The 16,303-nt window shown below is 39.9% G+C and overlaps 1 protein-coding gene across 2 annotated transcripts in view; it reads right to left on the bottom strand.

The window, feature by feature from the left end:
- The window catches only part of ZFAND3 (zinc finger AN1-type containing 3), a 328,146-nt gene that overhangs the window by 211,667 nt on the left and 100,176 nt on the right, over positions 1-16,303 (bottom strand). For both annotated transcript variants that reach the window (XM_070361351.1, XM_070361350.1), the window contains exon 2: positions 10,395-10,435. In XM_070361351.1, the coding sequence (XP_070217452.1) occupies positions 10,395-10,435 (41 nt within the window). The remainder of the gene's footprint in view (positions 1-10,394; positions 10,436-16,303) is intronic.

Consider the following 16,303-nt stretch of genomic DNA (forward strand, 5'->3'; position numbering starts at 1 on the left):
TGGTCTGAAACTAATGCTCTATCTTGTTTCCCACCATCCCTTCTACGGACTAAGAATTAAGTATAACCAAGAAAAGATCAAAAAGCAACCTTATGATTACCCTCTAATTCAAGCACAAAGGAAACAACCAGACTCAGAACTACTCCAAGTGCCTGCAGCACATGGGGTTAAGACGAGCGAAGCACAGAAGTGTCACGGTGCTTTCTGAGTCTACCTGAGAGTTACCCATGTGCCCACCAAATCTAAAAGAAGCCCATAAAACTGAGTGATCATTTTTATTTAGTCTGCATTTGTCTGAAACCATGAAGCATTAGCACTGAATTCATCACTTTTCATGTCATAGAGGGCCGACTTTATTACATGAAAAGGAGTCAACCAGACCTAAGCAAAGCAGATCTCGGAACTGGGGGGTCTCCAAGCCTCTTTCACAAAGGTGCCCATCAGTACAGAATTTAAGTATACACCTCTTATAGGTCTTTTTGTTTTAAAAATAGTTATATACTCCTACAGTGGATTAAATGGTATGTGTACTCAGTTGGCTCAATCATGTCCAACTCTTTGCAACCCCATGGATTGTAGCCTACCAGGCTCCTCTGTCCATGGAATTCCCCAGGCAAGAATACTAGAGCAGGTTGCCATTTCCTACTCCAGGGGATCTTCTTGACCCAGGGATCGAACCCACACCTCTGGCATCTCCTGCACTGCAGGCAGATTCTTTACCACTGAGCCACATGGGAAGCCCCAGTTAAATGGTGTGCCCCCTTCACAACCCCCCTCCCCCTCCCAAAAAAAAAAGGTCCACCTGGAACCAGTGAATGTAATCTTATTTGGAAATAGGATCTTTGCAAACATAATTAAGGATTTTTTATATAAGATCATCCCAAGTAAGGGTGGGGCCCTAAATCCAATGACACTCATCCTCAGACAAGACAGACACACACTGGTGAGAAAGCCATGTAAATAAAGGCAGACTGGAGTAAGGCATCTAACAAGCCAAGGAGGGTTGGCAGCAACCGGAAGCTAGAAGAGGCAAGAAAGAGGTTCTCTCTCAGAGGCTCCAGCCCTGTGGCTGACATCTTGATTTCAGACTTCTGGCCTCCAAAACTCTGAGAGAACAAACTTCTGTTGTTTTAAGCCACCAAATGTGTAGTAATTATAGCAACTTTAGGAAACTGATACCAGTAAGAGTGTATACATTATAAAAACCAGCAATTTTTAAAAAATGATAAAAACAAATCTTAGTAGAAATTCCAACTATCTTGTGCAATATCACCATTAGAGACCACAGCTTTAGACTGATAACGTGGGCAGAACCAAGTTCAAGAAACGGAGCCAAACTATCTCAAAACACTCGGTGACTATTAAATTTCTTCCTCTTTATCTAAAACAATGACACACGCTCACAATTTTTCTACATAGGCCTAAAATAAGTGCTACTTAAAGCACTGAGCATTTTGTTTCCCATTAGAAATGCAACAACTATTTTTGACATAATTTCCATAACAAGATCATCTTCAATTTATCTTGACTAGGTTAATAATTACCCCACTCCAGTACTCTTGCCTGGAAAATCCCATGGACGGAGGAGCCTGGTAGGCTGCAGTCCATGGGGTCGCTAAGAGTCGGACACGACTGAGCAACCTGACTTTCACTTTTCACTTTCCTGCACTGGAGAAGGAAATGGCAACCCCCTCCAGTGTTCTTGCCTGGAGAATCCCAGGGATGGGGGAGCCTGGTTGGCTGCTGTCTATGGGGTCGCACAGAGTCGGACACAACTGAAGCGACTTAGCAGCAGCAGCAGCAGCGTAATAATTAACCACACAATTTTAAAATGCTTATTAGTAAGACAGCAAACTGCTGTAGACTAAGAGGTGAGAAAAGGCTGCCAGGGTTTGGCCTTGCTAATCAGTTAAGGATCTGCTGCCTCTGCCTTGCTTTCAATTGAGAGCAAGGAAGCCACATCACAAAGATAGGGTTTCTAATATAGATACAGTGTTACATAGTCAAGCAAGTGTTAGAGAGAAAGGAGAACATGAGGTCATGACAACCGTGGTATAAAAACAGTAGTTGAAAATCAACTTTTCAAGCAAAGATGGGCTCAATAAAGGACAGAAATGGTATGGACCTAACAGAAGCAGAAGATGTTATAACAAGAGGTGGCAAGAATACAAAGAAGAACTATACAAAAAGATCTTCATGACCCAGATATCCACGATGGTGTGATCATCCTCCTAGAGCCAGACATCCTGGAATGTGAAGTCAAGTGGGCCTTGGAAGCATCACTACAAACAAAGCTAGTGGAGGTGATGGAATTCCAGTTGAGCTATTTCAAATCCTGAAAGATGATGCTGTGAAAGTGCTGTACTCAATATGCTAGCAAATTGGGACAGCTCGCAGTGGTCATAGGACTGGAAAAGGTCAGTTTTCATTCCAATCCCAAAGAAAGGCAATGCCACAGAATGCCCAAACTACCACACAATTGCACTCATCTCACAGACTAGCAAAGTAATGCTCAAAATTCTTCAAGCCAGGCTTTAACAGTACATGAACCGTGAACTTCCAGATGTTCAAGCTGGATTTAGAAAAGGCAGAGGAACCAGAGATCAAACTGCCAACATCCCTTGGATCACTGAAAAAGCAAGAGAGTTCCAGAAAAACATCTACTTCTGCTTTATTGACTACGCCAAAGCCTTTAACTGTGTGGATCACCACAAACTGTGGAAAATTCTTCAAGAGATGAGAATACCAGACCACTTGACCTGCCTCCTGAGAAATCTGTATGCAGGTCAAGAAGCAACAGTTAGAACTGGACATGGAACAACACACTGGTTCCAAACAGGAAAAGGAGTACGTCAAGGCTGTATACTGGCACCCTGCTTATTTAACTTACATGCAGAGTTCATCATCAGAAAAGCTGGACTGGATGAAGCATAAGCTGGAATCAGGTTTGCCAGGAGAAATATCAATAACCTCAGATATGCAGATGACACTACCCTTACAGCAGAAAGCAAAGAAGAACTAAAGAGCTTCTTGATGAAGGAGAAAGAGGAGAGTGAAAAAGTTGGCTTAAAGCTCAACATTTAGAAAACTAAGATCATGGTATCTGGTCCCATCACTTCATGGCAAATAGATGGGGAAACAGTGACAGACTTTATTTTGGGAGGCTCTAAAATTGTTGCTGTGAAGAAAGCTGAGTGCCAAAGAATTGATGCTTTTGAACTGTGGTGTTGGAGAAGACTCTTGAGAGTCCCTTGGACTGCAAGGAGATCCATCCAGTCCATTCTGAAGGAGATCAGCCCTGGGATTTCTTTGGAAGGAATGATGCTAAAGCTGAAACTCCAGTACTTTGGCCACCTCATGCGAAGAGTTGACTCATTGGAAAAGACACTGATGCTGGGAGGGATTGGGGGCAGGAGGAGAAGGGGACGACAGAGGATGAGATGGCTGGATGGCATCACTGACTCGATGGACATGAGTTTGAGTAAACTCTGGGAGCTGGTGATAGACAGGGAGGCCTGGAGTGCTGCAGTCCATGGGGTCAAATAGAGTCAGACACGACTGAGCAACTGAACTGAACTAACAAATACATGACAATGTGTGTGTTATACTTGAGTAATCTTTCTTGGATTTTTGGCTTTAAAGAAATCAAAGAATAACCAAGTTAACAGTAACCAAGTTAACAGAATTACAAAAACATAAATACCCTATTCAAATGCTTCATTTTAAGAGCAGCAGCTGCCTCTCTTCTGGGAAAAGGTGATTTGAAAAATCGACCTATGACAAGCATACAGATTCTACTATCCTCCTCAAATTCCACCATCCTATAAAATACTCAGAGTGGGTGTTTTCTTTATTCCATTTTACTGATGGATACAGGGTTCCCACAATTTCTAAAAGGGAACATGCACTACAAGAAGTGCTTAAAATGTTCAGATTCACTAAGTTCCTCTTACTGTACATCCTCAAAACTCAGCTGTAACCTACTGATACCATTCTTCCTTTCAAAAGTGACTAGAATCAGGCCACTTCTACTCTACACTTCTAACAGGAAATGGAAGCAGAAAAGAAATTAGAGTGTAACTCCAAAGCAGTAAGAGTCCCAGATTCATGAGGAAACTGTTTGCTTATTATTGCCCTGTTCTGAAAAGTTTCTTGAAATTCAAGTCACCTCAAGGAAAACTGCTTGCATTTGGCTTAACTACCACCCCCCATCTCATGCCCACCACTGCTGGATCATTTACCCTGGATGTCAACACTGAGATTCTCTCTGCTGCTGCTGCTGCTAAGTCGCTTCAGTCATGTCCGACTCTGTGCGACCCCATAGACCGCAGCCCACCAGGCTTCCCTGTCCCTGGGATTCTCCAGGCAAGAATACTGGAGTAGGTTGCCATTTCCTTCTCCAATGCATGAAAGTAGAAAGTGAAAGTGAAGTCACTCAGTCGTGTCCAACTCTTAGCGACCCCATGGACTGCAGCCAACCAGGCTCCTCCATCCGTGGATTCTCCAGGCAAGAGTACTGGAGTGGGGTGCCATTGCCTTCTCCGCCCTCTGCTGCTAGCTACAGCCAACTTTATTTTGCTCATTCCAGAAAGAAACTAACCACTTCTGGAGTCTGTCGGACATAAGTAGAATGCACTTAACTTTTAAAAATTTCTAATTTTTGCAATTACTTAATAATAAAAGTCTCAACAAAGTCGAAATTAATTAAAACTCCCGCAAATACTTACTTTGAGACTACCAAAATTAAATTTTTCACATAACCTCCACTCAGCTTTATCCCATGCAACTAAATACATATATTTTAAAACAGTATACAACACATACTTCAATCAGCATTTAAATAATGTCCCTATGTTATTTTTAAAAGGGAAAAAAAAAACACAAACAAGCTAATGGCATGGTAAATTATGAAACTCTAATCACTTTGCATTTATACAGAAGATTAGACAGCAATGAACAAGCTTGGTAATTTTCAGACTGGATACAACTTATGCAGCAGTGAGGAAAAAGGAACCTTACTTTAATACTAGCTATTTCAATCCCTTAAAGCCTCTTTCCAAAGTCCACTTTAAATTTAAAACAATAAGTAAAACAATATCAAGAAATAAAGTGAATAGGATATTACGATGCTAAGTTAATAATTTTCTCCCAGCTGACAAAGACTACTAACAAATATATTCATTGATAATCACATTTTTCTCCAATGTTAAATACCATAACGCAACATCTATGCTTATTCATGTGAATAGGGACCTGAAAACAGATTCCTTTGAAATCAAGTACAGTTATCTCTAGAGTCATAGTAGAACATGCTTCCTACATGACATGTATCATTTTCTTTCTTTATCACAATGTTCTTCACCACTAACAAGGCACAGACACAACTAATTACGAAGCAAAAGTATGCTTAACTATCTTTCCACTAAGAAATATATATCTGAAAATTACACTGAAACTAATTTTCAGAAAATTAAATTAACCATTACAAGTTGAGATGATTTATCTCCTTTAATCTTCAACTGACAAGACACGTGGAAACTGACGTAGTAATGCACTAAAAGTATTACTTTTTAAAGGAAATATTCTATAAAATGGGCTTCCCTAATGGCTCAGCAGTAAAGAATCTGCCTGTGATGCAGGAACAGGAGATATGATCGCTGGGTCAAGAAGACCCCCTGGAGGAGGGCATGGCAACCCAAGCAAGTATTCTTGCCTGGAGAATGCCACGGACAGAGGAGACTGGCCAGATACAGTCCATGCAGTTGCAAAGAGTCGGATACAACTGAAGCAACTTAGCATATACACTCACAATTCTTAAAGGGTTAGAAAACAACTTCCCACACTGTGATTAATCATCCCTCCCTTATTTTTCCAATTTTATGTGAATCACGGAATAGCAAGTTTCTTAAAAGTTAGGCTTAAATGGAACAATATGTTCAAAATCATGTCTGCAGTTTAAAAGAACCCGCTTACTTTGATTTTGCAATGAAGTACTTTTGTCAGTCAATAAATAGACATATTAGGGTCCTTTTTCTTTTTTAAGAAATTGCTAAAAATTATTAAAAACCACATATATGCAATCTAAAGGTCTTTAAGAATAAACTGGTTCTTTTTACACTCAGCACTTGTTAAGTTTGTCTTCTGATAAGCATCTGTCATCAAAGAATCTACTGAAACAATTTCCCACCCCTTGGAAACTATCTTCAGGCTCACTCCCTTGTAACGTATAACGGTCCATGGATCACAGCTACTCTCTGGTTACCAGACTCCTCCGTCCCCCACAGCAAGCATTTCCGAGGATGGTAGAGATGAGTTACTTCAGTCAGGTCATTAAAATCTCTGCCTTCCCCACTTGTGATCATCCTGTTTGATATTTCTGACATACATATTTTTTTCAGCAAACTCATTATGTGAAAAGCATTGCTTTAATGATAGCTGAGCTTCAATACAGTAGTATGGGAGGTCGTTGTGAATTTGATACTAAATGTCCCTAAAAGTCTAGATCAGTTGGTATCTAAAACTCAAAAATTCATAAAATGAGTTTGCACTCAAACAGAAAGTAACACCCCAGGCATTTCTATAGTTTTAAGAGGCAAGACCACCTTCTGTATACCCTAACACAGCTCAAGGAAATTGGGATCAGTTCATGCTTCCACATAGAAAATTACATAGTCCAAGTTAGTCAAGAGCTCAGAGCAAACCAAGATCATAAGAAATCAGCTGGTTAACACCTTGTCTAAAGATAGAAGGGAAATATGCCCTATTTTCCAAAGAGAATGAGATCTCCAGTAACTCAATGACTTTCCAATGAATTTCTGCAATTCAGTGGCTTTAAACTTTTTAAACCATACTCCATTGTAACATATATTTATATCACAACCCACTGCACATTATTTTCATTTATGTATGTATCTCAGAAATTTCACAAATAATATCTTACCCTTGATATTTGTGATGCACCCAGACTGTTTTCCATTGTACTCAAATTTTAAATGCTAAATTGATTTCTATACCCACTAATGATCCACAATACAGTTTGAAAAACTGCATTAAAAAGTAGTGTTTCAACCAATAAAATGTTTATATCATCCTAATATAACTATCAGTAGCATGTCAAGAAATTTTTTGCTTTCTATTATAAATATTTACTGATTTGTTAAGTAAGCCATACAAAAAGCCAATATGAAATGTTTAATGAAAAACAAGAGTATGGCAGGTAACATAAAGGGGGTATAAAAAGTTAAAACTAGACAAGACTTTAAACATGTTTTTACTCATTTTATTCAATTTAATGCAAATATGTTGTAACAAACTCACTTTCCCACCATAGCTTTGAAAATGAATCTTGAAAAATCTCTTTAACTAACCTAATGGTACACAACAGCTATTTTTAAAGCAACTTTTCCACCTTTTAAAGTATATATACACTTTAAGATACACTTTAAAAGACTACTTAAAATCACAGAGGCTTTTGGACAAAGTAATCTTCATGTTGTCTTGCACATTTCATGCCTTTGCTGCAATAATGCATTTCTATACTTTATCTTCATACACCAACAAAATCCACCACTTTATCTTTAAAGTTCAATGATCTTTTTTCTTCTGAATTTCAAAAAGAACACCAAATGCTGCTTCAGCAAGCAAGATGTTGTTTTATGAGTCATTCCTTTCAAATGAGGTTGGGGAGATCAGGAGCAGAGGGGTAGAGATAAAGAAAAAAAGAGAGAATATTTTCATTACACACTTGAAAATATTCTCAATATTTTTAAAAGCAAAAATAACAAAGCTGTACAAAGTGTAAATGGACACAGACCACCAGAGATTCAAAAAATAATGACAACCATAGAAAATAAAACTGTAACAAATCCAAAGAAACATGGCTGAACTATTTTCATTGATAATCTTTAAATTTTATATTTATTTAGGGGCATGAGACAGTTCTTTGTAGTGGACGTGAACCACCTGACTCAAGGTACCTGACTTTCCCCCCAGCTACCCTTCACTGAATCACATGGGGGAACTAGTTTTACATGGAGAAAGACACACAACATACATGTTCTCTCACTGCTACTCTATCTTTACTACAAATGAAAACGTGGAAGTGTTAGGTCTCTCAGTCATATCTCACTCTGTAACCCCATGGACTGCAGCTGGTCAGGCTCCTGTCCATGGAATTCCCCAGGCAAGAATACTGGAGTGGGTAGCCATTCCCTTCTGAAGGGGATCTTCCCAACCCAAGGACTGAACCTGGGTCTCCTGCATTGCACGCCGATTATTTACCATCTGAGCCATAAACTCTCACCAGTGAGAAAGCATTTCTTCATATCTGTTATTGCAGATAAGCAGAGCAAGAAAAGCAGAACACATTCACTTACCATGGCAGAGATTCCGTTAAAAGTTGAATAAAAGGTACCTTACCAGTACCTTTTCCTTTTAAAAACCTAAAGAATTTGACAAGTTCCAGACTTTTAACAGAAACAAACTGCCAACTTTCCAACCTTCCCAACTCCATCCAACCTATCCCCTAGTTTAGGCATAATGGTCTAAAGATCACACTATGATTATTTCTTTGTCCAACAGCACAGTGAATAGAAGATGAATACTGACAAAGATTCTCTCCTCAACCAAATTCCAGCCAGGGTCTGTCCTCTCCTCAACCATGCTTCAACCTTGGCCCATAAAAACTAGAGTATCAACACAAATGATTTCATATACTCATATCCCCCTATGCTAATAGATTTAAATAACCACTAATACAGTTTTTAACAGCTCAAGGACCCATCCCGAGGATGGTCCTAGTCCCTCTTATTTAAAGTGCCTCTCTGCGAAAGCTCAAAGCTGCCAAAACAATTTAAGATCTGTTCTAGCCAAAAGCTAACCATAGGCCCCTGACTACCCTATCCTACAGCATTTACTTAAAATGGCTTAAAATGTGAATGCTTCCTTCATCCCCCTTTGAGATGTATGTGCATCTACTAAAACTCAATCACTCAGTAGTGTCCTTCTCAAGGACATGAAAGCCATTTCTCTAACTGTACTCACTGGGAAGAATAGGGCTTCAATCTCTCACTTCCTCTCCGTAGGAGGATAAAATCCTCACTTCAATAACTGTCAACTAACACACACAGCCAGGCTAATCATCATTTATACTAACCAGCCCTTTGTGATTTTTCTACTCCCCTGATCATCCTGAGACAAGCTAGCAATCCCTCCCCTACTCCCTCATTCTCCCTTTAAAATGCCCAGTTCCCTCTAGACAAGTCCCCTCTTCCCTACTACAGCAGTGTGTTACTGATTAAAATCTGTCCTTAACCTAACTTGTGTGCTGGTTTGTCTTTGACAAAATAATAAAAGTAATTAAAAAGGTAATAATGAAAGGTAAACATATCCCAATTAATAAAGACTTACATAAGATCATTAGATGTGGAGTTCTTAAAAAACAAACAAACAATCTTAAAGTTTTAACTTCGTGAAAGTGAAAGTCACTCAGTCGTATCCGATTCTGTGTGACCCTAAGGACTGACTAGTCCATGGAATTCTCTAGGCCAGAATACTGAAGTGGGTAGCTATTCCCTTCTCCAGAGGACCTTCCCAACCCAGGGATCAAACCCAGGTCTCCCGCACTGCAGGTGGATTCTTTACCAGTTGAGTCACCAGTGAAGCCCAAGAACAGTGGAGTGGGTAGCCTATCCCTTCTCCAACGGATCTTCCCAAACCAGGGTCTCCTACATTGCAGACAGATTCTTTACCAACTGTGCTAAGAGGGAAGCCCACTAACTTCATGAAGGAGTCATTAATCAAGGAGTCAATCAATCAGCATTTAGGGGGTGGAAACGGCCCTTGGCAAACATCAAGCCTAAGCCCTTCATGTTACAAATGATTAATCTAATGCCCAAAAGGTTAAGTGACTTACCCAAGGTGATTTCAATGAGGGTCTGAATTTGAAAAGCCAATTCAGCATTATTCTGACTCCAACATGAAAATATTCTTTCTCTTGTATTCTCATTGGTAAAAGCAACCTTCACCATTAGTCATTCAAGTCAACATCAAAGATGAATATATACATACATACATATATATATATGTATATATAAAACCCTTCTATAACATGAGTGTTTACAATCCCACTATAGCCCAACAACCATAAACTGAGGAAAGTTTGTTTGAGACAAGTACACATAAGATTTCATTTCACTCAGGGAAGACTTTTTCAACAGTTCTAAACAAATATATAAAGCAACTTGGTGAAGAGAAACTACTTTCACACACAAGCAAAGAAAATAAAAACCCACGCATAAACCCAAAAGATAGACAGCCTTAAAATAATTTAGACCGTCTTGAAAACTGAAAGAAGAAAAATAAAAATAAATTGAAAACCCTTTTTCTGCACTTACCAGCAAAGCATTTGGAACAGAGGTTCATAGTCTTGCTGGACCTGGGGCAAAAAAAAAAAAGAAAGAAAAGAAAGAAGAGCTAAAACTTCAGTTATCACTCTAATCAAAACATAAAGATGTTTGAAACCTAAGCCAAGATCTTCCTGGCCAAGGAACTAAACTAATAAATTAATGAGAAATCCCTAGCCAGCCAGCCACCCCTACCCCATAACAAAACAAAAACAAGACAAAAATAAAATAACAATATAAAGCACACCTTTGTAATCTATGAGTTAGCCAATATGTTATCTTTTGTGACTAGCAGCTTATATGGTGGCAAGTTCAGGAATACTGTAAAAGGCCCATAACATAATAAAAGAATGAATTTATCCCACAATTGCCACATTCCCTCTGTTTATAATGGAACATGTATCACAAACTCATCAAAAAAGGGAAAACTTTATCTGTAAAGAGGTAAAACTTGCTCCTGATGTACACACTCGATTACCTCTATAATATTACTTTTGTCTTCTTTCCCCTCATTCTAGTCCAATTTCAGATCCTGGTCACATTATGACCTTGTCATTTAAAATTCTTTTTACAGATGTTCCCAATCAAATTATTTTTCATGTCCTTTCATCTGTTAATAATAACTACACTTCACTGAATACTAAATTGGGATGGGCACTTAACATACACGATCTTATTAATCCTCCCAGCATCCCAAGACTGAGTATTACCACACTGCTTTGTTTCTAAAATGCACTTTTTAAAAAAGTCCCATTAACATTTCTACAACCAGGAAACATCACAGAACTGGCTACAAGTGATAAATAATTTAAAGAGGAAATGTTTCCACCATGTCCTCCAAGGAGTTATTAAACTGAATGGTCTTAGAAATCAAAGCCATACAGTCTCATCCCCATTTAACAGGGGAGTAGCTTGCCCACGGTCACATCGCTGGGGAAATGACTGCAGAGGAAGCTTCTGACCTAGGGTCTGAGCTAACTCCAAAGGCCATACGAACTACAAAAATCTTCTAGAATACTCTTGGTTGAGTAAACTGACCTTCTACAGCCTCATTCCTCAGCAATTCCCCTTCCAATATCTGAGCCTTTATCCAGAGCCACTCATACACACGGAATATGGCAACCATCTTTTGCCCTCCTCAGTAAACTTTACAATTAATGAAAGCCTCCCTCAGGAAGTATTCCCTGATGATCATGACTGTCTTCTAATATACTGAGACCCAAGATCTGTCAGTAATTGTCACAGAGTGATAAAATGAGGAGACGGGGCGTGAAAGGAGGCAGGAAGAGGTCACTAGAGTTCTCTATCCCAGAAGAGATGCTATGTAGACAGCGGTTAGGCACTCAGGTGTGTCCGACTCTCTGCAACCCCATGGACTAATATAATCAGTTGCGTCTGACTCTCTGCAACCCCATGGACTAATATGAAGACACCAAAGGTGGTAAGAAAGTTTTCAGTATTGATAAAATGAATAAAAAATTTTTTTAAAATGGACAAAGAGATGTGTTAACAGTGACATCTAACATTTATTACATGTCTACCACATGGTTAAGCATAACACCAAATTCCTTTAACCTTATTTTTATCAAAGAGCAAACTGAGGCACCAAGAGGGTATATAACTTTCCTAGGTTTACAGCACTCTTAAGTAGATGAACTTGATCTAATTCCAAAGCCTGTGTTCTTTTCATCATGCTGAACTAGGGCCCCTGCCTCAGTACAGAAGCTAAGAGGAACATACTCTAGACGTTGGGGAGAATGGTCCTACACCTGAAGATTTAATCTATGGTAATCAAGGCAGCACACGGAAAAAGTAAAGCCCTTAACCTGGAGGAAGCACAACTTCTGCCCTCCTCTCCAAATACACATAAAATACACAGGAAAGCAACCCAAGGCTGCCAGTCATTTCTGTTCCAACCCAAGGAAGAACTGAGGATGAAGGAATTTCTTTGTTGACAGAACGATCCCCACGAGGAAGGTCTCCTCCTGATGTGATCACTGTCTCTCGCCCCTCCGGTGCCACAGAGAGACAGAGGTAACTGTTCATCCTCTGCTGCTCCCCAGGATCCAGCAGGAAGCACAGAGAGCCTGAGAGAAGAAGTGAGGGCACCAGGAATCAAGGGTGCCAGTTTTCACGTCTGTGTTTCACCAGCTGGTAAGAAAAAATGGCAATGCAGCACTTTTTTCCCTCTTGCCCTTATCTCTCTTCAGATACTTGATGCATTATATCCACTTCAGATGGCCGATGCATATATACCCACTATACCCATATATTATATCCATTCTACTTTCTAAGTAGGAACTTTTCAGCAACACAGTTATCAATCAGGCTATGAAAGAAATAACACAGATACTGATATTATTAATCAAAACAGAGATGTCTAAAATCTGAAAAAACCCAGATTTTGGCCACAGAATTAATACCTACTGGTAATGCCAACTTGGATCCCATATGTCAGCAACAGTGAACTTGAAAAAACTGGCAGAGGCTTCTGAGACTCTTGCTCCTTTTTCATGGTTGACACATCAAACTTGAAGCAAATCACACATATACAACTACCAAAAAACATAGTGTGATCATCCTGCACAGTCTTGGACAGACTACTATAAGTACTCTATGTGGCAGCAAGTATGAAAGAGAGATACTGGGCGGTGCAAGGGTAACTGCAGTTTTTGCATTGTTGAAATTTGCCATTTGATATTGGAGTACATTCTTAAACAAGTGCGGTTATGTCATAAATCATTTTAATGCACATTTCTCACTTGATTTTTTCTTTGCTAATAACAACAACACAAGAGAAGACTCTACACATGGACATCACCAGATGGTCAACACCGAAATCAGACTGATTATATTCTTTGCAGCCAAAGATGGAGAACCTCTATACAGTCAGCAAAAACAAGACCGGGAGCTGACTGTGACTCAGATCATGAACTCCTTATGGCCAAATTCAGACTTAAATTGAAGAAAGTAGGGAAAATCACTAGACCATTCAGGTATGACCTAAATCAAATCCCTTATGATTATACAGTGGAAGTGAGAAATAGATTTAAGGGCCTAGATCTGATAGACAGAGTGCCTGATGAACTATGGACTGAGGTTCATGACATTGTACAGGAGACAGGGATCAAGACCATTCCCGTGGAAAAGAAATGCAAAAAAGCAAAATGGCTGTCTGGGGAGGCCTTACAAATAGCTGTGAAAAGAAGAGAAGCAAAAAGCAAAGGGGAAAAGGAAAGATATAAGCATCTGAATGCAGAGTTCCAAAGAATAGCAAGGAGAGATAAGAAAGCTTTCCTCAGCAATCAATGCAAAGAAATAGAGGAAAACATCAGAATGGGAAAGACTAGGGATCTCTTCAAGAAAATCCGAGATACCAAAGGAACATTTCATGCAAAGATGGGCTCGAAAAAGGACAGAAATGGTATGGACCTAACAGAAGCAGAAGACATTAAGAAGAGATGGCAAGAATACACAGAAGAACTATACAAAATAGATCTTTACAACCCAGATAATCATGATGGTGTGATCACTCACCTAGAGCCAGACATCCTGGAATGTGAAGTCAAGTGGACCTTAGAAAGCATCACTACGATCAAAGCTAGTGGAGGTGATGGAATTCCAGTTGAGCTATTCCAAATCCTAAAAGATGATGCTGTGAAAGTGCTGCACTCAATATGGCAGCAAATTTGGAAAACTCAGCAGTGGCCACAGGACTGGAAAAGGTCAGTTTTCATTCCAATCCCAAAGAAAGGCAATGCCAAAGAATGCTCAAACTACCGCACAATTGCACTCATCTCACACGCTAGTAAAATAATGCTCAAAATTCTCCAAGCCAGGCTTCAGCAGTACATGAACCGTGAACTTCCAGATGTTCAAGCTGGTTTTAGAAAAGGCAGAGGAATCAGAGATCAAATTGCCAACATCTGCTGGATCATCGAAAAAGCAAGAGAATTCCAGAAAAACATCTACTTCCGCTTTATTGACTATGCCAAAGCCTTTGACTGTATGGATCACAAAAAACTGTGGAAAATTCTGAAAGAGATGGGAATACCAGACCACCTGACCTGCCTCTTGAGAAACCTATATGCAGGTCAGGAAGCAACAGTTAGAACTGGACATGGAACAGACAGGTTCCAAATAGGAAAAGGAGTACGTCAAGGCTGCATATTGTCACCCTGCTGATTCAACTTATATGCAGAGTACATCATGAGAAATGCTGGGCTGGAAGAAGCTCAAGCTGGAATCAAGATTGCTGGGAGAAATATCAATAACCTCAGATATGCAGATGACACCACCCTTATGGCAGAAAGTGAAGAGGAACTAAAAAGCCTCTTGATGAAAGTGAAAGAAGAGAGTGAAAAAGTTGGCTTACAGCTCAACGTTCAGAAAACCAAGATTATGGCATCTGGTCCCATCACTTCATGGGAAATAGATGTGGAAACAGTGTCAGACTTTATTTTGGGGAGCTCCAAAATCACTGCAGATGGTGACTGCAGCCATGAAATTTAAAAGACGCTTACTCCTTGGAAGGAAAGTTATGACCAACCTAGATGGCATATTCAAAAGCAGAGACATTACTTTGCCAACAAAAGTCCACCTAGTCAAGGCTATGGTTTTTCCAGTGGTCATGTATGGATGTGAGAGTTGGACTGTGAAGAAAGCTGAGCGCCGAAGATGCTTTTGAACTGTGGTGTTAGAAAAGACTCTTTAGAGTCCCTTGGACTGCAAGGAGATCCAACCAGTCCGTTCTAAAAGAGATCAGCCCTGGGATTTCTTTGGAAGGAATGATGCTGAAGCTGAAACTCCAGTACTTTGGCCACCTCATGCGAAGAGTTGACTCATTGGAAAAGACTCTGATGCTGGGAGGGATTGGGGGCAGGAGGAGAAGGGGATGACAGAGGATGAGATGGCTGGATGGCATCACTGACTCGATGGACGTGAGTCTGAGTGATCTCCGGGAGTTGGTGATGGACAGGGAGGCCTGGCGTGCTGCGATTCATGGGGTCGCAAAGAGTCAGACATGACTGAGCGACTGAACTGAACTGAATGACATTAGTTGTTTATATTTAGAGTTTAGAAATGATGTTAGACAAAAAGCAAATTCAAGCTATTTTCCTGAGTTCAAAATGGGTTGTAAAGCAGTGGATACAACCCGTAACATCAACAGCATATCTGGCCCAGGAACTGCTAATGAACGTACAGTGCAGTGGTGGTTCAAGAAGTTTTGCAAAGGAGATGAGAATCTTGAAGACGAAGAGTGTAGTGGCAGCCATCATAAGTTGACAAAGACCAACTGAGAGCCATCATCAAAGCTGATCCTCTTACAACTACATGAGAAGTTGTCAAGGAACTCAATGTTGACCATTCTATGGTCACTCAGCATTTGAAGCAAACTGGAAAGATGAAAAAGCTCGATAAGTGGGTGCCTCTTGAGCTGAACAAAAATTAAAAACATCATCGTTTTGAAGTGACCTCTTCTCTTTTTTATGCAACAATAACAAACCATTTCTTGGTTGGATTGTCATATGCAACGAAAAGTGGATTCTATATGACAACCAGCAATAACCTACTCAGTGGCTGAACCAAGAAGCTTCAAAGCACTTCCCAAAGCCAAACTTGCACCCCAAAAAAGGTCATGGTCATTGTTTGATGGTCTGCTGCCCATCTGATCCACTACAGCTTTCTGAATCTTGGTGAAACCATTACATCTGAGAAGTATGCTCAGCAAATTGATGAGATGCACCAAAAACTGCAACATCTGCAGCTGGCATTGATCAACAAAAAGGGCCCAGTTATGTTTGTACCAATCTGATTCTTAAGTCTCCACTGCTCCAAAGAAACTGCTCTTACTGAGATATCCAATGGCTATCATGTTTCTAAAACCAAATTTGAAGATG

This window comes from Bos mutus, chromosome 23, assembly GCF_027580195.1.
Source record: "Bos mutus isolate GX-2022 chromosome 23, NWIPB_WYAK_1.1, whole genome shotgun sequence".
In the NCBI taxonomy this organism is placed as follows: domain Eukaryota; kingdom Metazoa; phylum Chordata; class Mammalia; order Artiodactyla; family Bovidae; genus Bos; species Bos mutus.